At 44.2% G+C, this 27,507-nt stretch overlaps 1 protein-coding gene and 1 pseudogene across 1 annotated transcript in view; one reads left to right on the top strand and one right to left on the bottom strand.

The window, feature by feature from the left end:
• Sar1b (secretion associated Ras related GTPase 1B) overlaps positions 1–23,845 on the top strand; it is a 42,773-nt gene extending 18,928 nt beyond the window's left edge. The window contains exons 2-7 of the mRNA XM_004666557.2: positions 1,429–1,504; positions 6,047–6,166; positions 17,042–17,107; positions 20,036–20,139; positions 21,222–21,353; positions 23,218–23,845. Of these exons, the coding sequence (XP_004666614.1) occupies positions 1,447–1,504; positions 6,047–6,166; positions 17,042–17,107; positions 20,036–20,139; positions 21,222–21,353; positions 23,218–23,334 (597 nt within the window). The 5' untranslated portion in view covers positions 1,429–1,446 and the 3' untranslated portion in view covers positions 23,335–23,845. The remainder of the gene's footprint in view (positions 1–1,428; positions 1,505–6,046; positions 6,167–17,041; positions 17,108–20,035; positions 20,140–21,221; positions 21,354–23,217) is intronic.
• LOC105944632 lies at positions 10,943–11,291 on the bottom strand (annotated as a pseudogene).
• Positions 23,846–27,507: the final 3,662 nt, after the last annotated feature.

Raw genomic sequence — 27,507 nt, 5'->3', positions numbered from 1 at the left:
CAGTCTCCATGTAAAGCCAGACACACAAAGTGCAGGTGCATGCCTCTGGAGTTCAGTGACCGTGGCAAAAGGCCCTGGTGTGCCCATACTCGAGCTTGTACGTACTCTCTCTGTCTCTCTCTCTCTCTGCTTGCAAATAAATATCATATTTTATTTTATTTTATTTTTGTTTTCTTTTTTTTGAGGTAGAGTTTCAGTGTAGCCCAGGCTGACTTGGAATTCACTCTGTTGTCTCACTCAGGGTGGCCTCGAACTCATGGCGATCCTCCTGCCACTCCCTCCCGAGTGCTGGGATTAAAGGTGTGTGCCACCACGCCCAGCAAGTGGCATATTTTAAAAAGGAGATTATTAAATGAGCTTACAGGATATGGCCAGTCCAACGTTAGTTGTTTGGAGGCTGGAGGGTTGGAGAACCCAGTAGCAACTCAGTGCATGAGGTTGGATGCCTTAGCAGTCTGTCTGGCACTGAAGGCCTGGAAGATTCCTACAGCGCCTTTGGTCTTCAGTCCATGTTGGAAGGCTGATGAGGCTGAGTTCTAGTGTCCACAGAAGATGACAGCAGCAGTGGATAGATGCACACACCAGTGAGTAGCATGGCCAAAAGTCCTGTGTCCTCACTGAGCTGCTGCTTTTTTTAAAAATTAATTTATTTTTTATTGACAACTTTCATGATTGTAAACAACATGCCATGGTAATTCCCTTCCTCCCCCCACTTTCCCCTTTGAAACTTCACTCTCCATCATATCCCCTGCCCCTCTGAATCAGTCTCTCTTATTTTGCTGTCATGATCTTTTCCTCCTATTATGATGGTTCGCTGAGCTTTACAGGTGGTCCATCACGAGAAGGGTCACCCATTGAAGGGAAGGTTTTCCTCCATCAGTGCTTCCTAGAAATGCCCTTATGGACCCATTCAAGAGGCAAGCCTGTTAACTTGATTCCTAGTCTATCAAATTACAACAGACTCTCACCCTCACAGCGCCCCATCTTGCTGTCGTACTGCTAGCATTGTAAAGTCCATCACAGCTTCCAGAACTTGTACATAGAGTTTGGGGATCCAAACAGGTACTCAGGCTTGCTTGGCCAGGAGCTTTTTCCGCAGGGCCATCTCCCAGCCCTTGTTTTATATAGGCCTGGCTGGCCTTTAACCTCCTGCCTCTGTCTCCTCATTGTTAGACTTACAGGCATGGGAAACCACACTACATTTTGTTGTCTTGGCTGTTTTAATTCTTTTTGTTCTATTTTGACTTGAATGGGCAAAGAAGCAGTCTCATGGCATCCTGTTATGGCCGTGGTGTAGGCGAGGTGCCAGGCCGAGATGATGGCGCTTTGCACTTGGGGCACGGTTGTTGTGGGCTGGCTGTGAGCCGCTGTCAGGTATTTCATGTATAGGAATGCTCTGTCCACTAAATTTCAAACTTTCTTTTCCAGACCCTGTGAGATTCGGATATGTCCTTCATATTTGATTGGATTTACAGTGGTTTCAGCAGTGTGCTACAGTTTCTAGGTAATGGTTGCCTGTTCTTCATGCCATCGAACTCTGTTACATGTTGATGTATAGAGCCTCCTTCTAGTTGAGCCAGCAGTTAATGAAGTGAGCTCTCAAATCATGCATAGTCAATGAGTCATCTACTTTAAATTATGTAATCCTAGGCTAGGCGTGGAGGAGTACACTGTAATTCCAGTACTCAGGAGGCCAAAGCTGGAGGACAATAGCAAGTTCTGGGCCAGCTGGTCTATGTAGTTAGTTCCCGTGTACTCAGGGTTACATAACAAAACCCTATCTCAAAACAGACAAAACCCCCCACAAATTATATAATTTTGGGTAATTTACTTTTTACCCAGATTTTCTTATCTATAAAATGGTAATGATTTAAAAAATATTTTATATATATTTGAGGGAGGGGGAGAAAGAGGCACATAGAGAGAAACAGAGACAATGGGTGCACCAGGGCCTGTAGTCACTATAAACGAACACCAGGTGCTTGAGCCACCTTGTGCATCTGGCTTACATGGATTAGAGAATTGAACCTGGTCCTTGGGCTTCTAAGGCAAGCACCTTGACTACCAAGTCATCTCTCCAGTCTGCCCCCCCTTTTTTGTGGATTGAACCTAGACCCTTATACATGCTAGGTTGTACCACTGAGCCTAGTAGTAATGACCAAAACCTCTTACAGTTATATATATATGTATTTTCATATATATATATATATATATATATATATTTTTTTTTTTTTTGGAGGTAGGGTCTTGTTTGTTCTAGCCCAGGTTGACCTGGAATTCACTATGGAGTCCCAGGCTGCCTGCCAACTCACAGTGATCCTCCTACCTGCCTCTTGAGTGCTGGGATTAAAGGCATGTGCCACCATCTCCGGCTAGTTATAGTATTTCTAACAGAAATATGCATCATTTGTTAGCTATTTACCCACACTTGAATGCTTCCTCATTTTATCCTCATAGGAGTCCAATGTGTTTTGTTTTGAGCAAGTGTTTTTGTTCTCTTAGGGACTCAAACCCTGGGCCATGGGCGTGCCAAGGCAGCAACCCTTTTTCATGATGAGCTCGTCCCCAGCCCTGCCAATGCGTTATGCTTATTACAAAAATGTATGTCCCTAGCTGGGCATGGTGGCACACACCTTTAATCCCAGCACTTGAGAGGCAGACGTAGGAGGGTTGCCATGAGTTTGAGGCAAGCCTGGGACTGTAGAGTGAATTCCAGGTCATCCTGGGCTAGAGCAAGAACCTACCTCGAAAAACAAAAACAAAATAAAGTATGTTCCATGAGACATCTTGAATGTTCTAAGTGGGAGGTCATACTCTGCTGAGACTTGTTACTAAACAGTTCTACTTAATGATTCTCTATAGACTTCATTTTTACCTTATTTTCTCATTTTTTTATTAAAATTTGGATTTGTTCCTTTTTTTGTTTTGTTTTTTTTCGAGGTAGGGTCTTGTTCTAGCTCAGGCTGATGTGGAATTCACTATGTAGTTTCAGGATGGCCTCAAATTCATGGCAATCCTCCTACCTCAGCCTCCTGAGTGCTGGAATTAAAGGTGTGAGCCACCATGCCTGACTCTGATCTTCATTTTTGCCTTAAATTTAGTTTCTATGTTATCATCTCTGGCAAAACAAGAAGCATTTTATGTATTTTTTGTTTGTTTGTTTTTTGGGGTAGGGTCTCAATCTAGCCCAGGCTGACCTGGAATTCACTATGTAGTTTCAGGGTGGCCTCGAACTCATGGCGATCCTCCTACCTCTGCCTCCCAAGTACTGGGATTAAGGCGTGCACCACCACGCCCGGCTCGCATTTTATATATTATCAACTGTCCACAATAGTGCTTGCAGAATTCTTTCTCTTATATAAATGTTTCTTCCTTCATAACCAAAACTGACCAAGGAAATAAGTAAATGAATACACACACACACACACACACGTATATGTATATATGTGTATAGTCTCCTTCCTTCAAGTAGTAGGGATTGAACCTAGGGCCTCACACATGCTAGGAAAACTATCTACCATTGGGCTATTTATCCCAACTCTTGTCTACTTTTTTTTTTCCTTACCTACTTTTTAAAAAATATTTATTTGAGTGAGTGAGTGAGAGAAAGGCAGATAGAAAGATAATGGGCACGCCAGGGCCTCTGCAAACAAACTCTAGTCACATGAGCCAACTTTGCATTTGGCTTATGTGGGTCCTGGGGAACTTAACCTGGGTCCTTAGGCTTTGCAGGCAAGTGGCTTAACTGCTAAACTATCTCTCCAGCCCTGTGTTTGTGGCACAGTCTCACTTTAGCTCAGGCTGACCTGTAATTCACTATGTAGTCTCAGGGTGGCCTTGAACTCATTCATGGTGGTCCTACTACCCGTCTCCCGAGGGCTGGGATTAAAGGCATGCACCACCACTCCTGTTCTACTTTTTTTTTTTTTTTTTTCCAAGGTAGGGTCTCACTCTAGCTCAGGCTGACCTGGAACTCAGTATGTAGTCTCAGGGTAGCATCAAACGCTTGGCAGTTATCCTACGTCTGCCTCCCAAGTGCTGGGATTAAAGGCTGCGCCACCATGCCCGGCTCTACCTTTTCTCATTAAAGTGCCCAGGCAGACTGGGTATGGTGGCATACTCTGTAATCCTACACTTACGAGTTAGTATTAAGAGGATAAAGGGCCGGAGAGATGGCTTAGTGGGTAAGGTGCTTGCCTGTGAATCTTAATGACCCAGGCTGGATTCCCCAGTACCTTGGCTATGAATAGTTTTTAAATTGCTCTTTAAAAAATGTACTATTTGTTTATTTGAGAGAGAGAGAGAATTGGTGCAGGGCCTCCAGCTGCTGCAAATGAACTTGAGATGCATGTGCCACCTTGTGTATGTGGCATACATGGGTCCTGGGGAATTGAACCTGGGTCCTTTGGCTTTGCACGCAAGCACCTTAACTCCTAAACCATCTCTTCAGCCCTAGATTGCTGTTTTAAAATTGAAAATAAGGGGTGGAAAGATGGCACGGTGGTTAAGGCACTTGCCTACAAAGCCTAACAGTCTGAGTTTAATTCCCCAGTACCCACATAAAGCCAGATGCAGAGTGGCACATGCATCTTCAGTTCATTTGAAGTGGCTAAAGGCCCTGGCACGCTCATTCTACCCCCTCCTTTTCTCTCTCTGGGCTAGAGTGAGACAGAAAGGGAAGAAGAAACGAACGAACAAGGAAGAGGAGGAGGAGGGAGGGAGGAAGGAAAGAAGAAAGGAATAGAGGGAGAGAAGAAGAGAAAGAAAAAAGGAGGGCTGGGGATGCAGCTTATTGGTAGGGAGCACTTGCCTATCCTGCTGAGTTCAACCCCAGTACTGCTGACAGAACAACATGAAACAACAAAAACTGTCAAGAAGTGTAGGAAACCAAGCTTATTCATGCCAAATTTATTTATTGCCTGACTTATTTTAAGATAGAGTTAAGGTTTCATGAGACAGGGTTTCCTGTAGCCCAGGCTAATTTTGAATTAAATATATATGACCAAGATAGCCTTGAACTCCTGATCCTTCTGCTTCTACTTCCCGAGTATGGTGATTACATCTATATGACACCATGGCTGGCAGTTTCTTTATTAAGAAAAGGCTTAGTTTTGTTTTATTTTCTCCTCTTTTTCTGTATTTTATTAAGTAGAAACTTTGTATGGACATGTGTTGTGTTGGTACCATCTTTCCTCTCCTCCCTGGCCCTATTCCCCTGAGGGCCCTCCTCATTGGGATTGCTGGTATTCACCATGAGGTTGTGGGTAATGGGTTGTGAAAGCAGCAGTTAGTCAGTGTGTGTGTGTTTGGATATTCCCTCCTACCCTGTGGCTCATACAATCTTCCTGCCCCTCTTTCCCTGAGCTAATATAGACTGAAGTATAGGCCTTAAGCAAGAGGAAAAATGCTTAAGAAAAGGGCAGCACACCCACGAGTGGGTGCAGGCTTCTCAGAAGTGTCTAATAAGAGCCAGTTATGGGGCTGGAGAGATGGCTTAGCGGTTAAGCGCTTGCCTGTGAAGCCTAAGGACCCCAGTTCGAGGCTCGGTTCCCCAGGTCCCACGTTAGCCAGATGCACAAGGGGGCGCACGCGTCTGGAGTTTGCAGAGGCTGGAAGCCCTGGTGCGCCCATTCTCTCTCTCTCCCTCTATCTGTCTTTCTCTCTGTGTCTGTCACTCTCAAATAAATAAATAAAAATTTTTAAAAAAGCCAGTTATGTATGATTTTAGTGTCAGTCAGATATAAAGTCGGTTGTGGGCTGGAGAGATGGTTGAGTGGTTAAAGCAATTGCCTTTAGAACCTAATGACCAAGTTCAGTCCACCCCCCGCCCCCCCTGCCCGTACCCACATAAAGCCAGGTGTACAAAGTGGGGCATACATTTGGAGCTCTTTTACAACATCTGGAGGCCTGGCACTCCCACTCTTTCTGTCTGTCTTCTCTTTCTGCTTGCAAATAAATAAATTAGTTAAAATTTAAAAAAAAATTGAAAAGTCATTTTGATAATCTCTGTTAGATATACTGGCCAATCATAGCTCTTACTTTGCAGGATTATATAAGAAAACTGGTAAATTGGTGTTTCTTGGATTGGATAATGCAGGAAAAACAACACTGCTGCACATGCTGAAAGATGACAGACTTGGACAGCATGTCCCAACATTACATCCCAGTAAGTACACTCTCCCATGTGCGTAATGCCTGCACAAAGTACTGCCTGCAGATTCCTAGGCTTTTAATTTATTAATTTATTCATTTGAGACCAACAGCATGAAAGAGGCAGAGAGCGAAAGAGAACGGGCGTGCCAGAGCCTCCAGCCACTGCAAACGAATTCCGGACGTGTGTGCCCACTTGTACATCTGGCTAACGTGGGTCCTGGGGAATCAAACCTCGAACCGGGGTCCTTAGGCTTCACAGGCAAGCACTTAACTGCTAAGCCATCTCTGCAGCCCATTCCTAGGCTTTTTGTTTGTTTGTTGTATCAGTTGCCAGACCAGAAGCCGGTTAAGGGAGGGGAAAGGTTTTTGGTTTTGTTTTTTTCTCTTCTGACTTCCAGTTTTAGACTGTAGAGCCATTGTGGCAGGGAAGGCGTGGTGACAGGAGCTGGTCACATTATTCAGTTCAACAGAGAGGAAGCAGAGGGGAGCCTTGAATGTTGACCCTCAGCTGTGTCTCTCCTTTTTATACAGTGCAGGGTCCCCTGCCCATGGGGGTCCCACCCACAGTTAGTCTTCCTACCTCAAGTTATCTAATCGAGAAAATCCCCAACAGACATGGCAGGAGTGGTTCTGAATCCTGTGACGCTGACGGCCAGAGACTAACCATGATAAGTTCACCCTTGTCACCTTGACACTCACACACACCACATTGGGGTTACAGCTTTCCATCCCTGGACTCCATGGGTTCATGGTCATCTCATAGGCAACATTCATTCAGTCTAACTTTGAAAGTCCGTGTAGTCTTTAACAGTTCTATCCAACACTGTTTTAAAGTCTCATCTCAGACTCAGGTTGGTCTCTTGAATACTTCCAACATCCTATGGCACAGAGTAAGCATTCTCATTCCAAAAGGGAAAAATGGGGATGTAGCAAGGAAAGATTGGACCAAAAGCCAGATCAAAACCCAGTAGGAGCCAAGTGTAGTGATACGTACCTTTGATTCCAGTGCTGGGGAGGCTGAGGTAGGAGTATCACTATGAGTTCAGGGCAGACCTGGGGCTACAGAGTAAGTTGTATGTCAGCCTGTGCTGGAGTGAAACCCTACAGTGAAAAAAACCAAAACAGCAAACAAAAGGCCAGCAGCAGGGCTGGGAAGATGACTTGGCAATTAAAGGTGTTTACTGGCAAGGCCATCTAGCCCATGTAAACCAGATAGAAAAAGTGGCGCTATCCAATTATTATTATTTTTTGTTGTTGTTGCTGGGACAAATACCTGATCAGAAGCAGCTTAAGGAAGGAAAGGGTTTATTAAAACTCAGCTGACCATTTCAAGAGGATGTCCACATGTAGGGGGAACATGACACCAGGAGCTGGTCTGGTGGGGAGGAAGCAGAGAGAGCGGCGAATGCTACTGCTCAGCCAGCTCCTTCTACATTCCAGGACCCCAGCCCCTCATGGTGCATTGTCCCTCATTAGCCTAATCCAGAAAATCCCTCACAGAGGTGCATGCCCAGAGATTTGCTTCCATGGTGACTCTAAGCCTTGTCAACTTGACACGGTGGCGCTCATAGGGATTCTAGGGATCAAACCCAAGGGTTAGCACTTCACCTACTGAGCTATACCTGCTGCTCCCCAGTGTAGCTTTACTAGCGAATATAAACTAGACCTGGTGGCACACACCCATAGTCCCAGTGCTCAGGAAGCCGAGGCACTCTGTTACAGGTTCACATGGTCTACTCAGTGAGATCTTGTTTCAGAAAAATCCATGCTCATGCAAGCAACCCTAACTACGCTCATTGGCTCACAAAACAAAAAGAAAAAGGAAAAAAGGACTTGAAAGTAGGAGGGACTAGTTTGGAATAGGAAGGGGTTTAGAGAGAATGAGAGGGGAGGAAGAGGGTAACGGGTGAATTAGGTACGTATATGAAATTATCGAAAAAAAGATTAACCAGATGTGGTGGCACACACCTTTAATTCCAACACTCATGAGGCTGATATAGGAGGATTGCTGTGAGTTTAAGGCCGGCCAGCCTGGGCTAGAGTGAGATCATGCTTCAATAAATAAACAAGTACAAAAATAAATATAAAAAACAAACTCATAATGTGAAATTGAAAACTAGATCTAAAAGTAGAGAATATTATATTTAGTTCAGTAAATATGCAAAGACTAAGGAAGGAGAACAGAACAAAACAAAACATTGTTCTCATTATGAAACTGTTAGGTTAGAAATAGATTTTTTTTGTTGTTTGTTTTAGTTTTTCCAAGGTAGGGTCTCGCTCTAGCTCAAGCTGACTTGGAATTCACTATATAGTCGTAGGGTGGCCTTGAGCTCATGACAATCCTACCTCTGCCTCCCAAGTGCTGGGATTAAAGGCATGTGCTACCACACCTGGCTTGGAAAGCGATTTTATAAAATTAGTGATACTGTTTATATTAGGAAATGAGAGTGGGGCTTGATTTTTTAATATTCTGATATAAGAAACACACTGTTAAGAAAACATGATATTGGTAACGTTTAGTAAATAAAATTGTCTGTAAAAACAATTAGGGCTGGAGAGATGGCTTAGTGGTTAAGTCACTTGCTTGTGAAGCTTAAAGACTGAGGTTTAACTCCTTGAACCTATGTAAGCCAGATGCACATGGTAGCGTGTGTGTCTGGAGTTCGTTTGCAGTGGTAGAGTCTCTGGTGTGCCAATTCTTTCTTATTAAAAAACAAAACAAACAAACAAAAAACCAGGGTTGGCGAGATTGCTTAGTGGTTAAGGTGCTTGCCTATGAAGCCTAAGGACCCAGGTTCAATTCCCCAGGACCCACGTAAGCTACATGTACAAGGTGGCACATATTTCTGGATTTCGTTTGCAGTGGCTGGATGCCTTGGCATGCCCATTCTTTCTCTCTATCTTCCCTTTCCCCCCCAAATAAATAAATAAAAATAAATATTAAGAAGTATTTTAAAAGCCAGGCATGGTGGCGCACACTTTAATCCCAGCACTTAGTAGGCAGAGGTAGGAGGACCTCTATGAGTTTGAGGCCACCCTGAGACTGCATAGTGAACTCCAGGTCAGCCTGAGCTAGAATGAGACCCTACCTCAAAAAACCAAAAACAAATTAAAAACACCACCACCACCACCAAACCCAGAAGAAACTACCGATTAGTTAGATGTAATGGTATTTTACTCTCTGGTGCTGCTTTTTCATGTATTCCAGAAGTACTTACTGAGCTCCTGCTTTTTGCCAGGCAGGGCTCTAGACAAAAGGACGCAGCTGTCTCAACTTCCTTACAACTCGTGTTGATCTCAACTTCTGTCTTTCAATTTAAAGCATATGTTAAAAGAGCTAACATAATATAGCTTCTTCTCTGACAGTTCTGTTTGGTATTTATCTTGTAAAAAAGGAAAACACACATTTACCAAAAGTCTTGGGCAGGAATCTTTATAAACCAGGCTTATTTGTAGTTGCCAATACCTAGAAACACCTCAAATACCTATTGAAAAAGGGGGGCAATGGTGGGGAGATGGTACTCACTTGCAAAGCTGCTAGCCTAGGTTCCGTTTCCCAGTACTGGTGCAAAAGAAGTGGTGTGTGCGTCTGGAGTGTACATGCATTGCAAGAAGAGCTGGTACCCTACCCATGTTCATGTTCTTGCTCGCTCTCTTGGTCTCTCTTCCCCTCCCTCTCTGCTTACAAATAAGTAAATAAGAATTTTTTTTTTTTAAAGGTAGGGACTAGGGTGATAGCTGAACAGGTAACGTGCTTACCTCACAAGCACGAGGACCTGAGTTCCATCCTCAGAGCCTGCAGAAGAATGCTGGGTGTGTGTGTGGGGGGGCTAAGGAGATGGTTCTGTGGTTAAAGGCGCTTGCTTGCAAAGCCTGCTGGCCAGGGTTCAATTCTTTAGTACCCAGGTAAAGTCAGATGCAAAAAGTAGCTCTTGTATCTTGAGCTCATTGCAGTAGCAAGAGGCCCTGGTGCACCCATATTTGTTCTCTTAATAAGCAAACAAGTAACGAGCTGGGTGTGTTGGTGTGCACCTATCGTCCCAGCACAGGGGAGGTAGACACGGGAGTATCCCTGAGTATCTCTGGCCATGCAGTCTACCCAGATTGGTGAGCTCCAGGCTAATGAGAGGCCCTGTCTCAAAGGAGACAGGTGGTGGTTTGAAGATGACACCAAATATAGTCCTTTGGCCCCCATAAGCATGCTCACATATGCATACATACCCACACATAAAAAAAGTGAAGAAAGCATAAACAATGGAATTCTACTCAGCAAGAAAGTGTAATAAGGGTTGAAGATGGCTTAGCGGTTAAGGCACTTGCTTGCAAAGCCAAAGGACCTACATTTGATTCCCTAGAACTCACGTAAGCCAGGTACATAAGGTGGTACATGCATCTGGAGTTCGTTTGCAATTACTAGAGACCCTGGCATGCCCATTCTCTCTATCTTCTTTTCTCTTTTTTCTGTAACAAATGAATAAAATAATTTTTTTTGAAGTTATCAAAGACCTTTATTCTGGTCTACCTCGTTCATTAAGCCGCTTATATAGAACAGTTTCTTCATTTCTGCCCCAAGCAGTAGCAGCTACATCCAGGCTTGAAATGAAAGACAGACTTAACTAGTGAAATATCTTGTAGAGAAAGCTATTGAGTGTTATCTCTTCTTATCCCAGCTTTGGTAAAGGTAGCAAAGGCAGAGTGTATACGTGCAGACTCTGTTCTTCAAAGCTGAAGCCTGCAGAGGGGTAAGCTGAAAAATGCAGTACAAGCTCACAAAAACACCCAGCTCAGCACTCAATCCAAAGTACCTTCTAGAAAAGCAAATTCATCTACAGCTTCTATTGCATTATCCAAATCTCTCCTCTGTAGGGTTTTCCTCTTTCCTTGCTGGGCACAGCAATAGGCATCTTTTGCAATGGTCTCCACGAACAGTTCCGCGGCGTGCGCCAGAATAAAGATGGCTTCCTGTCCCGCCAGCGTCACGTCAGGGTCCGCCTTCACCAAGGCCTTCACTCGCACCAGAGGCAGCCTCGAGAGGCGAGCCCCGGACGCATTCGTCGGAGCTTGGGGCTGCAAGGCCACTGCCTCCCCTCCGGAAGCCTCCTCCTCTGGGGCGCCCCGCTTCCAGCTGCCGCCGCCATCCCCGCCCGGAGCCTGCTGCGCCTGGCCGCCGACTCAAAATAAATATTTTTACAAAAGAAAGGGTAGGGCTGGGAAGATGGCTTAGCGGTTAAGGCGCTTGCCTGCAAAGCGTAAGGACTCGTCTTTTACTCTCCAGGTCCCACGTAAGCCAGATGCACAAAGTGACACAAGTGCGTAAGGCCGCACATGCACAGATGGGGGTGAGTGTGTCTGGAGTTTGAGAGCAGTGGCTCCAGGCCCTGGTGGGCCAATTCTCTCTCTCTCATAAAAATAAAGGCCTGTCAAAAAAAAAAAAAAGAAAGAAAGAAAAAGGAGTAATACAATCCAGGTGTGGTAATACATGCATATAATCCCAGCACTTGGAAGGCAGAGGCTGTGCTTTCACGCCTGGCTTTGAAGAAGAAAACTTACTGGACTGGGGGATATGAGTGCTCCAGGGCCTCCTGCACTGCAGGCCGGAATTCCTGATACGTGTTCCACTTCATGTATCTGTCTTTACTGGGTACTGGGAAATTGAACCTGGGTCATCAGGCTTTTTAAGCAAGTGTCTTTAACCATTTAGCCATCTTTCCAGCCCCACACCTGGCTTTTTAAAAATGTTAGGGGGCCCCGGAATAGTGGCACACACCTTTAATCCCAACATTCTTGAGTCAGAGGTAGGAGGATTGCTGAGAGTTCGAGGCTACCCTGAGACGACATAGTTAATTCCAGGTCAACCTGGACCAGAGTGAGACCCTACCTTGGGGAGAAAAAAAAAAAAGAAAGAAAGAAAGAAAAAGAAACTGAGCCAGGTGAGAGAGCACTTACCTGGGATCCCTAGCAACTGGAGGCTGGTGAGGAGGAGGATGGTGAGTGTGAAGCCAGTCTGAGACTTCGTCTTAAAAGACAAAAATGTAAACAGAACAGCTGGTGGGAGGGGGCAGGCCTGGTTTAATCCATGGTTTAATCCAGCCCTTGGAGGGGGAAACAGGAGGAACAGAAATTGAAGCCTCAGTTACAAAGGCCTGACGAAGGTTCAGCAGTTAAAGGTGCTTGTTTAAAAGCCTGTTAGCCCAGGTTCACTTCCCTACTACTTATGTAAAGTAAGTGCGCAACTTTTTTTCTTTTAATTTTTTTTTAAAATTTATTTGAGAGCAACAGACACAGAGAGGAAGACAGGTAGAGGGAGAGAGAGAGAATGGGCGCGCCAGGGCTTCCAGCCACTGCAAACGAACTCCAGACGCGTGCGCCCCCTTGTGCATCTGGCTAACGTGGGACCTGGGGAACCGAGCCTCGAACCGGAGTCCTTAGGCTTCACAGGCAAGCGCTTAACCGCTAAGCCATCTCTCCAGCCCTTTGTTTTAATTTTTAAATTTTTGTTTTTCAAGGAAGGGTCTTACTAGTTCAGCCTGACCTGGAATTCACTATGTAGTCTCAGGGTGGCTTTGAACTCACAGCGATCCTCCTACCTCTGTCTCCTGAGTACTAGGATTAAAGACGTGCGCCACCACACCCAGTTTAAAATAAATTTTTAAAATGTATTTATTTGTAGCACGTGTCTCTAATCCCAACACTCAAGAGGCAGAGGCTCACTGTGAGTTCCAGGGCACATAGTGGCTACAGAGTAAGACTCCATAGTGAATTCCAGATCAGCCTGGACACAAAGACCCTACCTTGAAAACCCCCCCCAATTTTTTTTTTTTTTTTTTTACTTGAGAAAAAGCACGAGAGAGAGACAGACAGACAGAGTGATCTGGGCACTGTAATACACGCCTTTAATTCCAGCACTTGGGAGGCAGAAGTAGGATCACTGTGAGTTTGAGGACAGCCTGAGACTACATAGTGAATTCCAGGTTAGCCTGGACTAGAGCAAGACCCTACCTTGAAAAAAAAAAAGAAAAAAAAGGACTGGTGATATGGCTTAGTCATTAAGGTGTTTGCCTGCAAAGACAAAGGACCCAGGTTTTATTCCCCAGGAACCACATTAGATAGATGCACAGGGTCGCCTTTAACTGCTGAACCTTCGTCAGGCCTTTGTAACTGAGGCTTCAATTTCTGTTCCTCCTGTTTCCCCCTCCAAGGGCTGGATTAAACCAGGCCTGCCCCCCTCCCACCAGCTGTTCTGTTTATATTTTTGTCTTTTAAGACAAAGTCTCAGACTGGCTTCACACTCACCATCCTCCTCCTCACCAGCCTCCAGTTGCTAGGGATCCCAGGTAAGTGCTCTCTCACCTGGCTCAGTTTCTCTTTCTTTCTTTCTTTCTTTCTTTCTTTCTTTCTTTCTTTCTTTCTTTCTCTCTCTCTCTCTCTCTCTCTCTTTCCTTTTCCTTTTCCTTTTCCCTTTCCCTTTCCCTTTCCCTTTCCTTTTCTTTCTTGATTTTTCAAGGTAGGGTCTTCCTCTAGCGCTCAGGCTGACCTGGAATTCACTATGTAGTCTCAGGGTGGCCTCTTAGCTCCTGATGATCCTCCTACTTCTGACTCCTGAGTGCTGGGATTAAAGGGATGTGCTACCAGGCCCGACTTTGAGGCTCAGTTTGTTCGTTTATTTCTTTTTTTGATTATTAACAACTTCCATGATTATAAACAATATCCCATGGTAATGCCCTCCCTCTCTCTACTTTTCCCCTTTGAAACTCCATTCCCCATCATATCCCCTCCTTCTCTCAATCAGTCTCCCTTATATTTTGATGTCATGATCATTTCCTCATATTATGATGGTCTTGTGTAGGTAGTGTCAGGCACTGCGAGGTCATGGATAGCCAGGCCATTTTGTGTCTGGAGGAGCATGTTGTAAGGTGTCCTACCCTTCCTTTGGCTCTTAACATTCTTTCTGCCACCTCTTCCGTAATGGACCCTGAGCCTTGGAAGGTGTGATAGAGATATTGTAGTGCTGAGTTCTGCGGTCACTTCTTTCCAGCACCATGATGCCTTCTATGGCTCAGTTTCTTTACAAAAGTAACTACGCTGGCCCAGAGCAATTACATGGAAACTTTCATGCCATTGTGGGGAGCTTCTGCTTTGGCCACAGAGAAGAGGACAGCGTCTAGAATTACGCTCTACTGTAAACAGGATAACTAGACAAAAAATAAATATACTATAACCATTTCTAAACATTGGGCAAAAACTGGCACACTGTGACTGTAATTCCTGAGAGAAGACCATGGTATAAGAGGAAATCCAGTCAGTAATCTTGCTGAATTGAGCAGACAGAGACTAGAATTAGTGGGCAGAGTACTATAGTACAAATTCCCATAGCCTACCATACCATAGCACAAAGCCTCTATACTCACCGGGAATTTCTAAAAAATGAAACTAATACTGGAGGGAGAATGTCAGGGGATGCTGCTTAACAGAAAGTTGGGTGGTGTCCTACTGCAGGAGAACAGAACAGTGAAGTTGGTCAGGGCTGTGCATGCAGTGACGCACAGACAGGAAAATGACCACATTGCAGTTGCGGGCCTGAGTGAATCTCAGCCACCTGTAGTTATTCCAGAGGAGCAAAGGAGTGAGCAGAGGAATGGGATGAGTGTCAAGTTGGTGGTATATGCCTTTAATCCCAGCTCTTGGTTGGGAGGCTGAGCTAGGAGGATTGCCATAAGTTCGAGGCCAGCCTGGGCTCGAGTGAGACCTGCTTCAAAAACATAAAGGGCTGAAGCTCAGCGGGAGAGGGAGAGCATGTGCAGGCCCTCCGGCCAGCCCCAGCACTATGAGCAGCAGGTAGGGCAGAACGTCTCGTGAGAAGTGTTAGAGAAGATTATCTTACTGGTGGCATTGAAGAAAATTTATTAGAGGAGCAGTCATTTGGACTCATGGTAACTAACTGAATACATTACTGTTTTCAGCAAGAAGAGAATAGAGAAAGAACAGTGAATGTTAATTAGCCTAGAGAGAAGACTCAGTGGTTAAAGGCACTTGCTTGTAAAGGGTGCTGGCCTGGATTCAATTCCCCAGCACCCACATAAAGCAGGAGACAGTGGCACATGCACCTGCAATTCCAAAGAGCCTGTGACTATGGGAAGGCGTATCTAGGAGAATCTGAAGCTCACAGGCTAACTTGTCTGATGGTTGTTGGCAGTTTGGAAGTTTGTGCTGCAAGAGACTGTCTTAAAAAAAGGTGGAGCACAGTTACCTCACAGTTCTCTAGTCTCCATACTCATGCCATGGCATGTGTGTATCCCCCCACACATATGCACACTTAAAAATTAAATAAATAGGCCGGGCATGGCGGCACACGCCTTTAATCGCAGCATCTAGGAGGCAGGGGTAGGCAGATCGCCATGAGTTCGAGGCATCCTGAGACCGCATAGTGAATTCTAGGTCAACCTGGGCTACAGTGAGATCCTACCTTGAAAAAAAACCAAAAAACAATGTTAGATTTGTGGTAGGTAGTAAATATCAGATTTGGATGTTTGAATTACTTGTGTTACTGTTTAATTGTACTGAAGTATACATGGTTATAACACAGTGTACTTTGTTTTTTGTTTTGTTTTGAGAGGGAGTCTTTTATAACCCAGGGTAGCCTTGAAATTGCTATATAGCCAAGGATCCCCCTTCCTCTACCTCCCAAGTGCTACGATTATAGAGGTATGCTAGTTTGGCTTGCTAACAAAGTATTCATTTGCTAGTTTGTCTTTTTTCTTTTCCTTGAGGTAGGATTTCACTGTATCCTAGGGTGACCTGTAATTCACTATGTGGTCTCAGGGTGGCCTCAAACTCATGGTGATCCTCCTACTTCTGCCTCTGGAGTGTCCAACATTTACTAGTTCTTAAGTGTTTGATTTGGCCTTATTTGCAATGAAAGCACATGAAACATTGATTTGTAACATATACTCTTTTGATGGTTGGTCTCTTTGGTCATGGTGAGTTGAGGTGGGACCCCTTAGCCTAGCTTGTGGGTGGCACCATTCCTGTGGGCTGGGTACCTGGGCTGTATGTAAAGGAGAGCCCTTGCTGAAGTAGCAGCATTGCTCATCCTCTGCTTCCTCCCTGCTGATAGAGGAGGTGGCTGACACAGGCTTCCTGCTCTAGCCTCTGTACCTTCATCACTGTAACAGACACTTCCGCTAAAACGAAGCCAAAAACAAACCTTTCCTTTCTTCCTTAAGTTGGGTCTGGTCAGGTGTTTGTCCCAGCAATGAGAAAGTAACTGATATAAATAACACCATGGATATTTAATTTTTTGTTGGTTTGTTTTGAGACAGTGTCTCATGTAGCCTAGCCTAGTCTAGCCTCCAGCTTGTTATGAGGCCAGAAATGGCCTTGAATTCTTGATATTCCTGCCTCTGTTTATTGAGGATTGGAATTATAGGCATGTGCCACACCTGGATTTCTGACTTTTGTGTTGTAAAAATATTTTATTTTGGACTGGAGAGATTGTTCAGTGGTTAAGACACTTGCCTGCAAAACCAAAGGACACAGGTTCAACTCCCCAAGTCCTGTGTAAGCCAGATGCACAAGGTGTTGCACTCATCTGGAGTTCATTTGCAGTAGCTGGAGACCCTGGCACACCCATTCTCTCTATATAAAATAAATAGGGGCTGGAGAAATGGCTTAGCAGTTAAGGCGTCTGCCTGCAAAGCCAAAGGACCTCTGTTCAATTCCCCAGGACCCACATAAGCCAGATGCAGAAGGGGGCGCATGCGTCTGGAGTTCATTTGCAGTGGCTGGAGGCCCTGGCACACCCATTTTCTCTCTCTCAAATAAATAAACAAAAAATAAAGTTAAAATAAATAAAATACAAATTTATTTAAAATATTTTATTTTTATTTAGCATCAGAAGAACTCACTATTGCTGGCATGACATTTACAACTTTTGATCTGGGTGGACATATTCAAGGTAAGATTCTATTACTCATATTATAGTCTCTGTTTTGTTTTAGTTTAATAAAAATGCGGCCATTATGTTCCATTGTATGAAATCATACTCTCTTAAGTGGTGATTTTCTGAAACTCCTAATTAATCTATGTCTGAATTGCTTATGGTGATCAAGTACAGTAATAGTTAGCTTCTGTTCTCTTTCTGTTTCAGTTGATCACCTGTTGTTAAAATCATATTATAAACATGTCACTGCTCAAACCAACCAAATAAAAAAGTCCTTCAGTATCTAAGTGATTACTTAAGACTATACAGTCCAGATTCATTGACCTGACATTCAGGATCTCTGTGATCCAGTTCCAGTTTACTTCTCTCATCTTCTTCCACTGAATTTCTCTTTTCATTCTCTGTATCCCCACCAAAGCCAACCTCTTTTTTTTTCTTTTTCTTTTGTTTATTTTTATTTATTTATTTGAGAGCAACAGACAAAGAGAGAAAGAGGCAGAGAGAGAGAGAGAATGGGCGCGCCAGGGCTTCCAGCCACTGCAAATAACCTCCAGATGCATGTGCCCCCTTGTACATCTGTAAAGCCAACCTCTTGTTCTCCTCCTCTTCTTTGACTCATGCTCACTGTGGCTGCTCATATCCCATTTCCCCCAGGAGGCCTTGCGGCTAGAGCGCTCTGCTGCTCTGGCTGTCCTTCTGTACAGGCAGTGCGTGCACTTGGGCTCATTTTTGTAACAAGCTTGTTCCAGAAGACTGTTCTCTCTTCCGTACTTAACCGTTTGGGACTAACATCCTGCTAATTATTTTTGTTTGTTTGTTTTTTTGAGGTAGGGTCTCACTCTAGCCCAGGCTGACCTGGAATTTACTATGGAGTCTCAGGGTGGCTTCGAACTCACAGCAATCCTCTTAACTCTGCCTCCCGAGTGCTAGGATTAAAGGCGTGCGCCACCACGCCCGGCACATCCTGTTAATTTTTTATATTCCCCAAAGTACTTGACGGTACCTAGCACATAGTAAGTCATAATCAATTAGTGAGTATTCTAGAAACCTGGTTAAAGACTGGGTTATAGGCCAGCAGTAGAGCATTTGACTAGCAGGGGTTTGATGACCAGCACCGTAAATACTAATATTAATTATTTAAAATCTGATAATACACAAAGTTGAAAATATTTTAAGTAGTTGTGGCTCGTGGAAGGATATTTGGGAAATACAATAGTTGCTTTATTTATTTATTTATTATTTTTGAGGGAGGGTCTTGCTCTAGCCCAGGCTACCCTAGAATTTACTATTTAATTCAGGCTGGCCTTGAACTCACAACAATTCTCCTACCTCTGTGTCTCCCAAGTGCTAGGATTAAAGGCGTGCCTCACCAACCTGGCTCTTAATTTTTTTTTTTTTTTAATTTATTTGAGAAAGAGGAAGAGGGAGGAAGGGTGAGAGAGAAAAAAAAAAAAAAGAATGGACACACCAGGACCTTCAGCCACTGCAAACAAACTTCAGATGCACGTATCACTTTATGCATCTGACTTGCATGGGTACTAGGAGATTGAACTTGGGTCCATAGGCTTCACAGGCAAGTGCCTTAACCACTAAGCCATCTCTCTAGTCCCAATAATTGTTTTACATACACTTTTAATCTCTGGGAAGTGAAGATTAGATTTAGCATCTCATTGAGTTTATTTGGGACTAAATTTCTACATTGTTTCCAAGATAGATCATGAGAGTCAAGTCTGAGAAGAAAATTGTTTTCTTATAGGGTACTCAAACAATTGTTTTCACCTTTAAAAAGACTGCAATGGATAGCTGGGCGTGGTAGCGCATGCCTTTAATCCTAGCAGTTGGGAGGCAAAAAAAATACTACAGTGGAGACTGGAGAGATGTCTGAGCAGTTAAGGTACTTGCCTGCAAAGCTTAAGGACCTAGGTTCAGTTCCCCAGTGTCCACATAAAGCCAGATGGCTAAGGTGGCACATGTGTCTGAAGTTCATTTGCAGTGGCCAGAGGCCCTGGCGTACCCATCCTCACTTTCACTCTCTCCACCCCTCTCAAGTAAATTATTATTATTTTTTTTTCGAGGTAGGGTCTCACTGTAGCTCAGGCTGATCTGGAACTCACTATGTCATCTCAGGTTGGCCTTGAACCCATGGCGATCCTCCTACCTCTGCCTCCCAAGTGCTGGGACTAAAGGCGTGCACTACCACTCCTGGCTCATAAAATGTATTTTTAAAGACTATGATGAAAAAAATTGCCCCATAGAGGGGATATGATGGAGAATGGAATTTCAAAGGGGAAAGTGGCGGGGGGGGGGGGGGAGGATACTACCATGGGATATTTTTTATAATCATGGAAAACGTTAATAAAAATTGAGAAAAAAAAAATTGCCCCATGGTTTCTTAGACTTGATTCATTATTAACACTGACGTTTATTTTCTGTTTTGAATACAACAGTTTGTAACTTTCCAAGCCTGTATTTGGCACCCTTCCATTACTGACTTCAAATTTATTATTGGCTAAAATGTGATACTCTGTAAATGTCAAAAATTAATACTGCAAGACTATGTTTATATGTATGATTTTTTTACATTTTGGGTCTGTGTGTAGTGGTTCTCTAGTGAGTGTAATAATCTAATGGTACTTCTTTTTATTTATTTATTTTTGTATTTCAAGGTAGGGTCTCATTCTAGCCCAGTTGTACTTCTTAATGTGAATATAGGGAAAAGTAAAGTATTTGACTTGCCACAATCAAGGAAAGTCTGAAATTTCTGTTCTGGGATTCTGGAAAAATTTTGGCAGCAAAATCTTTGTCTACAGAGTAACTCGATTCTATAGTGAAATAGTAGCTGCTCAGGGCCCTTGCTCTTGACTCCTGTTGACTCTCCCTCCGTCAAGCCGTCTGCTAGGGTTGACCAGCAAATGAGTCCTAACTCCTAGTTGTTTTCATTAGCCCGAAGAGTGTGGAAAAACTACCTTCCTGCTATCAACGGCATTGTATTTCTGGTGGATTGTGCAGACCGTGAAAGGCTGTTGGAATCAAAAGAAGAACTTGATGTAAGTCAAACAATTAAAGCTAAACACGGCGGGGCTGGAGAGATGGCTCAGTGGTCAAAGGCACTGTCCTGCAAAGCCTGAAGGTCCAGATTCGATTTCCCCAGTCCCCACGTCAAACTAGAAGCACAAAGTCTCTCTCTCTTGCTGTCTGTCTACTTGTAAATAAATATAATTATCTTAAAAACAAGAAAAACTTAACACAGTAAAAACACTAGTCAGCGTAGACCTGTAGAACAAGGTTGCAGAGAGGTGTCAGTGAGCAGCCTCTTGGCCTTGCTGAGCTCCAGAATGGAGTCCGTGTAGCTATGGAGGAAGCACTAACAGGGACATCCTTCCCGAAGATTGAAAAGTTCGCCCTCTGCTAAGGTTGCCCTTGCAGCGTGTTTCATGTGTTACATTCCTGAAGTGGGTTTGGTGGAGGCCCAGCGCACCCTAGGATGCCATTCTCTCAGGAAGACCCTGGAGCCATCAGCTCCACCTTTGTCCCACTGCATGCTCACCTGCTTCTCCCCTCAGGCCAGGGCTTTGTGGAGCTCTGGAGCGTGGTGTGAGGACCTGGATAGAGAGACACCTGTGAGCCGTCTGTGGTTTGACTGAAGGTTGACCCACCCATGCCTTTGCCTGGAGAAAGCAAAGGAATACTTGCTAATGTTGGAAATGTCCCCAAACTTCGGTGATCCTGGAACAGGGTCAGGAAGTTTCTGGTTCTTACTCTGTACTGGATGCTGTGCAGGTGCAATATCGCTCCACTTCACCCTCAGGTCAGCCGTAAGGCAGGTGCAGTGGCTCCCGTCGCCTCCGTGCTCCTGTGGGGCTGACTTGCCCAAGATCAGAGGTCAGAAGCAGTAAACCAGAGATGAAGCTCTGGTCACTACCTTGATGCACGTGCTGAGCCCGAGGGAGACAGAGCTGAGCTTGTGCTTTCGTTGTGCTTCCTTTAAGATGTGGGGAAGTTTGCCTAAACCAGTCAGCATATCCTTTTATAGCAGACAATTAGTCCTTGGCTATATTGGTATCTTATCAAAATAAGCCCTTTACATGATTTTTAAGTCAGTTTATTTTTCATCTTTGTTTTGTTTCAGTCACTAATGACAGATGAAACCATTGCTAATGTGCCTATACTAATTCTTGGGAATAAGATCGACAGACCTGAAGCCATCAGTGAAGAGAGGTTACGAGAGATGTTTGGTTTATATGGCCAGACAACAGGCAAGGTAAAAACCAAACCGAACAAACCTTGTGAAATAGTGATTCTTTGTGTGTGTGTGTGTGTGTGTGTGTGTGTGTGTGGGTGGGTGGTCAGACAGGGTCTCATTCATGTGTCTTAGTCTGACTTCAGAATCTTTGTTCTTTCTGCTACCACTTCCCAAGTGCTGGGATTACAGGCCTGTGCCACCATACCCAGCTTTGACAAATGCGAATAATTCTGCAGTATAAACATTTTAAATTGCTATTGACCAAGTACACGAAGGAAAGTGGGCTAAGCCAGCCTTGGTGGTGCTCGCCTTTAATCCCAACACTCACCATGAGTTCAAGGCCACCCTGAGACTACATTCCAGGTCCTTTTTTAAAAAAACAAAACAAAACAAAAAACCCTTTCTTAGTTATAACAAAAATATGAGGGTCAGATTTGTTATTTGTTATTCTTTTTTTAATTTTAGAAATATTTCATTTATTTATTTGAGGAGAGAAAGAGGCAGAGAGAGAGAGAGAGAGAGAGAGAATGGGTGCGACAGGCCCACTAGCCACCACAGATGAACTCCAGACGCATATGCCATCTTGTGCATCTGGCTTATATGGGTCCTGGGTAATTGAACGTAGGGTTGTTATTCTTAAACCTTGTGCTTATAGAAAACTAAATTAGCTGGGTGTGGTGGCACAGCCCTTTAATCCCACCATTCAGGAAGCAGAGGTAGGAGGATCTCTGTGAGTTTGAAGTCACCCTGAGACTACATAGTGAATTCCAGGTCAGTCTGGGGCTACAGTGAGATACTACCTTGAAAACAAAAACAAACAAAACAAACTTTCAAGGTGGCTGTGGTGGCACATATCTTTAATCCCAGTACTAGGGAGACAGAGGTAGGAGGATCGCTGTGAGTTCGAGGCCACCCTGAGACTTTGTAGTGAATTCCAGGTCAGTCTGGGATAGAGCAAGACCCTACTTCAATAAAACAAAAACAGATTTGATTTTTCAAAGTTTAAATTACCACACATTTTCAGAATCACTCACCAAGGTCAGTGGTAGTGTACCACACATCCCAGGTTCAGTTCCCAGTACCACCAAACAACAAATAATGTATTTGAGTGTTGAAGCATGCCAGTAGTATGTTTAGGTCTTGAGCTCACTAGAGATAAATGAGACATAAACTTGGGCATAAGAGTGTTTTAGGTTTTCTGAAGCTATACTTTATAATAATTTTTCTTGTTATGTTTTGTTTTTGAGGTAGGGTCTCACTCTAGCTCAGGCTGACCTGGAATTTACTCCGTAGTCTCAGGCTGGCCTTGAACTCATGGTGATCCTCCTACCTCTGCCTCCCGAGTGCTGGGATTAAAGGCATGCACCATCACGCCCAGCTACTTTATAATATATTTTCAAATTTGTTATTTTTTTTAATTGACAATTTCCATAATTGTAAATGTCCCAAGCTCACTTCCTTCCCACGGATTAGCCACAGTGTCCCGAAGGAGAATGAGAAGAGGCTTCTTGTGTGTTTAGGGACTTGAGTGCCAACCAGCCCTGGCTTTATCATGGTGTTCTGTGTGCGTGGGTGCAGGCATGGCGCAGCTTGTGTGTGGGGGTCAGGAGACAGCCTCGGGTGTTGGTCCTCACGTTCCCCAGTCTGAAGCCTCTGCATGTAGCAGGAGAACTGGCCCACGAGCCTCCAAGGAGGACCGGCACCTGGCGTTGGCGAGTTGTGCAGACTGCGCAGGTGCTCCTGCTTGCCCAGCACACTTTGCCCGCTGGGCTGTCTCCCCAGCTCTCACAGTGGCTCTTTGTTGTACGGGGGATTTGTAACATGCTGAAGAGAGAAGCTTTTCTTCCACTAAACTCTTAATATGAACTCTCTTCTCTTTTAGGGCAGTGTATCACTGAAAGAACTGAATGCTCGGCCTTTGGAAGTTTTCATGTGCAGTGTGCTCAAAAGACAAGGCTATGGCGAAGGCTTCCGCTGGATGGCGCAGTACATCGATTAACAGCAACCTGTATTCGTGGGTCTCCTCAGAGATTTGATCACTCAACATGCATAACTTGAATTCAATAGACTTTTGTTGGTTTGAAAATAGGTGTTTTTTAGATAATTAATATATCTACTTAATTTGAATGAGAATTGAAAACTGATTCAAATAAGTTTGAATATCACAATGTTAGCTTTCTAATTCCATAAAAATAGTTTTTACAGTTTATATTCTGACATCCATCACCCCCACACCATTTATAAAGAGCAAGTTTCCAATGGTACATTTGAAGCACTTTTTAACAATATGAACTGCAAAGATAAAGCATATTTAAAAACTCATCATGTTCAATTTTTATGTACTTTTTGGAACTAGTTTTTCAATTTTAGATTGTGTGTCTACTTACCTTAAGTGCGCAGTTATGACTCACTTATCAATGATTGCATGATGCCGTACAGTTTTCAGTAATACTTTTTCTTATGCAAACGTCATGCAATAAAACAAACTAATGTTTGGCATCTTTGTTGGACGAATGTGTCATTTGAATCTGTCTTATGTAGCTAGTGTACTCTGAAAAATTGAAAATTTCATATTACAGTATGAGAGGAATGTTGAGAAAGGTTTCTTCAGAACACAGAGGGTCACGTGGCTGCCGAGGCTTTGAGTTCACCTGCGGCGCTCGTGGTTGTCGGATCACCTGCTTGATGCACAGTTCTCTCTGGAGCCCGTGTTGCTGGACACGCCCTGCATTGTGCAGGCCTGACGGAGCTGTGTCCTGGCTCTGTGGGGTCGGCTTCTGAGGAAAAGCCCATCTGCAGCCACAGGTAGGGCAGGCTCGGAGCCCATAGCCGCCAGCTAGTGCTCAAGAGCCCAGGTCCCGTGGTTGTGGCTCAGTGGCGTGTGCTTCCGCCGCAGGCTCTCCATGATCACCACCTGGCAGGGCAGCGCGGGCAGCAGAGGCCAGCATGGCCAGCTTCTGAGCTTCTGAGGCTGCGGCAGCTTGTCCAAAGCGGACTTTATGTCTGTCCTCTGGCTTTGTTGTATGTGTGGTATGTTTTCTTTCCTGAGAGAAAGGAAAGCTCTTTCTCCTTGCTCTCAGCTACTGTTGCGTAGAGGCTTGTTTTTAGATAGAATGCTCATTGTGCGATGGTGCCAGCAAGCCTCAGTGTTGTGCTTGCTAACAAAACTAGTTAGGTTTTTAAAGCATTATAATTTCCTCAGAAGTTCTTTTTTTCCTGCCTCAGACTCCTGTTGTTAGTAAAATAAGATGAAAGGTAAGTGCCGACTCTCGAGCTTCATTTTTCTCTTCTGATCATAAACCAAATCTTCATAGTATGTTTAATAAGTTCCCTGGAGAAGAGGCTGTTCTAATTCCATCAAGAAGAATTTCAATATCAAAATTAGTGCTTTATCTAGCCATTGTCTTAAGTCAGAGATAGTGTAGTCCTTTCTTTCATGAACGTAACCTGTGACACAATTAAGGAATGTGACTTGAGGAATCAGTGTTAGCTAAGCCTTAGCTAAGCCAAATGACCAACAAGGTTATTTCTAGACAATTGGTTTTAGTAATTTGCCTGTTTCAGTTCTTCCCTGTCTAGGAACATTAGTAGCATTAATAAAAACCTAGAAAGTACCAGACATAGTGGCGCACGCCTTTAATCCCAGCACTCAGGAGGCAGAGGTAGGAGGATCGCCGTGAGTTCGAGGCTATTCTGAGACTACAAAGTGCATTCCAGGTCAGCCTGGACCAGAGTGAGACCCTACCTCGAAAACCAAAGGAAAGAAAAAAGAGAGAGAGAGAGAGAGAGAGAGAGAGAGAGAGAGAGAGAGAGAGAGAGCAAAAGAAAAACCTAGAAAGTGATATTGCAGCCTGCTGGTTTTTCTGCCCTGTACATGAAGTGTGCACTCCTGGTGGTAAAAGCAGCAGCTTCCTGGGTGTCTGTCCACCTCCAGGGACACGCCTGCCTTCAGGAATTTCCTAGAGGGTCGACTGCATTAGTCATAATCATTTGTGTCATAAAGTGGTATCCAGAAGAAAGCTTACTGGGCTCTCTGTAGGGAGAAATGTTTTCTGCTATAAAACAGCTTATTGTAAGGCCTTTTTTGAGATCAGACCCAGATCAGAAAAGCAGCGTCGTTGGTGTGAGGTGGCTCTGGCCTGAGCCTGTGGACACGAAGCTACTGCTCTTCGCAGCGATCAGCTTCCCGCCCCTCGCTGAGAGTCCCCAGCTGCAGGGCTTCCTCCAGCTCTGAGAGCCCCTGAGCACTTCCACTGGGCCGCAGGCAGTGAACTAAGAATAAGAAGAGCAGTCTTGAGGTCTGTGTGCACTGTGCTCCTGTGGAGTGTCTGCCAGGCCCACGATGGGGCAGGGACCGAGGCCCGTTACATCCCTGCACTGTCAGATAGTGTAGATACGAAGTGTGGTTGTTTCTTGTTACATACAAGGCCGGATTCCATACAGTACAGGCACTCGGCAAAAGATGTTTTAAAACCTGAAATCCATAACTGAAAATGAAAGGTTCCAGCCCACTTTTCTATTTTTCTTAAGGATCTTAATTCTCCACCTGTGTCAGTGACTACTAATTGAGCTTTTGGATTGTAACTGTTTATCTCAGTGAATTTTTAGAATGGAGAGGATAACATAATTACACTGAATAACAGACATTTCCTAACATATATAAAAATGTTCTTGATCGTTGGCCTAAATGAACCAATACCAGTGCCAAAGATGGGTGGACACAACAGCTGTGGCCTGTAACGGTGGACACTCGTTCTGTGCATAGAAGCAAGCATTGTTTTTTTCCTATAACGTCCAACTGGCCGCACTTTGTGTATGGTGCTTCCCACCACAGGAGACCACTTGTAAACCGTCAGGCTGGGTGGCCCTACACTGGTGCTCCTAGTTTTCTGGAAGTGGCTTCAGTGGCCACCTTCGTCCTTGGGTTGAGGGGGTAATAGCTAGCCTTTAGCTTTGATCCTCAGCACTGCACTACACAACCTGAGGGTGCTGAGCATTTTCTTCAGTGTCCTCACTAAAAAGAGTGTACTTCTCTTACCATTTCAAGGAAAAGGCTTACTCAGTGTGGCATTTCAGTCTTGCTAATAGTACAAACAAAACAGCTTGTATTCTTTTAAAATTCGCCATTTGTAAGAATGTATTGCGACGTTGAAGGTATAGCTCAGTGAAAGAGTGGTTACCTACCATGCTTGAGGATATGGGTTTGATCTCCACCATAAAAAATAAAACTAGGACTGGAGAGATGGTGTAGCAGTTAAGGTGCTTGCCTGCAAAGCCAAAGGACCCAGGTTTGACTCCCCAGGACCCACGTAAGCCAGATGCACAAGGTGATGCAAGTGCACAAGATTGCACATGTGCACAGGGTGGCGCACGTTTCTGTAGTTCCATTATAGTGGTTGGAGGTCCTGACGTGCCAATTTTCTATCTCACTCTTGCTCTCTTGCTTTAAAAAAAAAGCCAGTCTGTTGGGCTTGCCTCAAATAAGTAAATAAAAAATAAACGATTGTTTGGGTCATTCTAGGTGTGTAAAAATTTGGTGATGCTTCAAAAAAATCTTCAAGAAAGACTGAGAAATGGGGTGGCCTAAGGTGTTTTATTTACAAAGTCTGATGGCCTGGGTTCAGTTCCACAACCATGCACATAAAGCCAGTCTTGCATTTATTTACAGTGGGAGATGACCCTGGAGTACCCACACACACATACATGTGTGAATAAAAACACTAAGGCCTGGAGAGATGGCTCAGCACCTAAGGCACTTGCTTACAAAGCCTGATGACTCTGGCTTGACTCCCTAGCACCCACTTAAAGCCAGATACACAAGTGATGCATGCATCTAGTTTGTTTGCAATGGCTGAAGGCACTAGTGTACTCATTCTCTCTCTCTGCCTGCCTCTCTCTAATTGTAAATAAGTAAAATTAAAAAAAAAATTAAAAAGCCTGAGAGATTAGGAAATTAAAGGCCTTAATACAAAATTAATAGGGGATAAAAGGTAGTTTATATTAATATAAAAACAGGTTTTAGGGCTGGAGAGATGTCTTAGAAGTTAGGCACTTGCCTGCAATGCCAAAGGACCCACATTGGATTCCCCAGGACCCCCATAAGCAAGATGCATAGGGTAGTGCATTTATCTGGGCTTCATTTGCAGTGGCTGGAGGTCTTGGTGTGGCCAGT

The sequence above is a fragment of the Jaculus jaculus genome, chromosome 6 (genome assembly GCF_020740685.1).
Source record: "Jaculus jaculus isolate mJacJac1 chromosome 6, mJacJac1.mat.Y.cur, whole genome shotgun sequence".
Classification (NCBI taxonomy): domain Eukaryota; kingdom Metazoa; phylum Chordata; class Mammalia; order Rodentia; family Dipodidae; genus Jaculus; species Jaculus jaculus.
The sequence above is the reverse complement of the archived record's forward strand: the minus strand, read 5'-3'. Positions and strand labels throughout refer to the sequence as shown.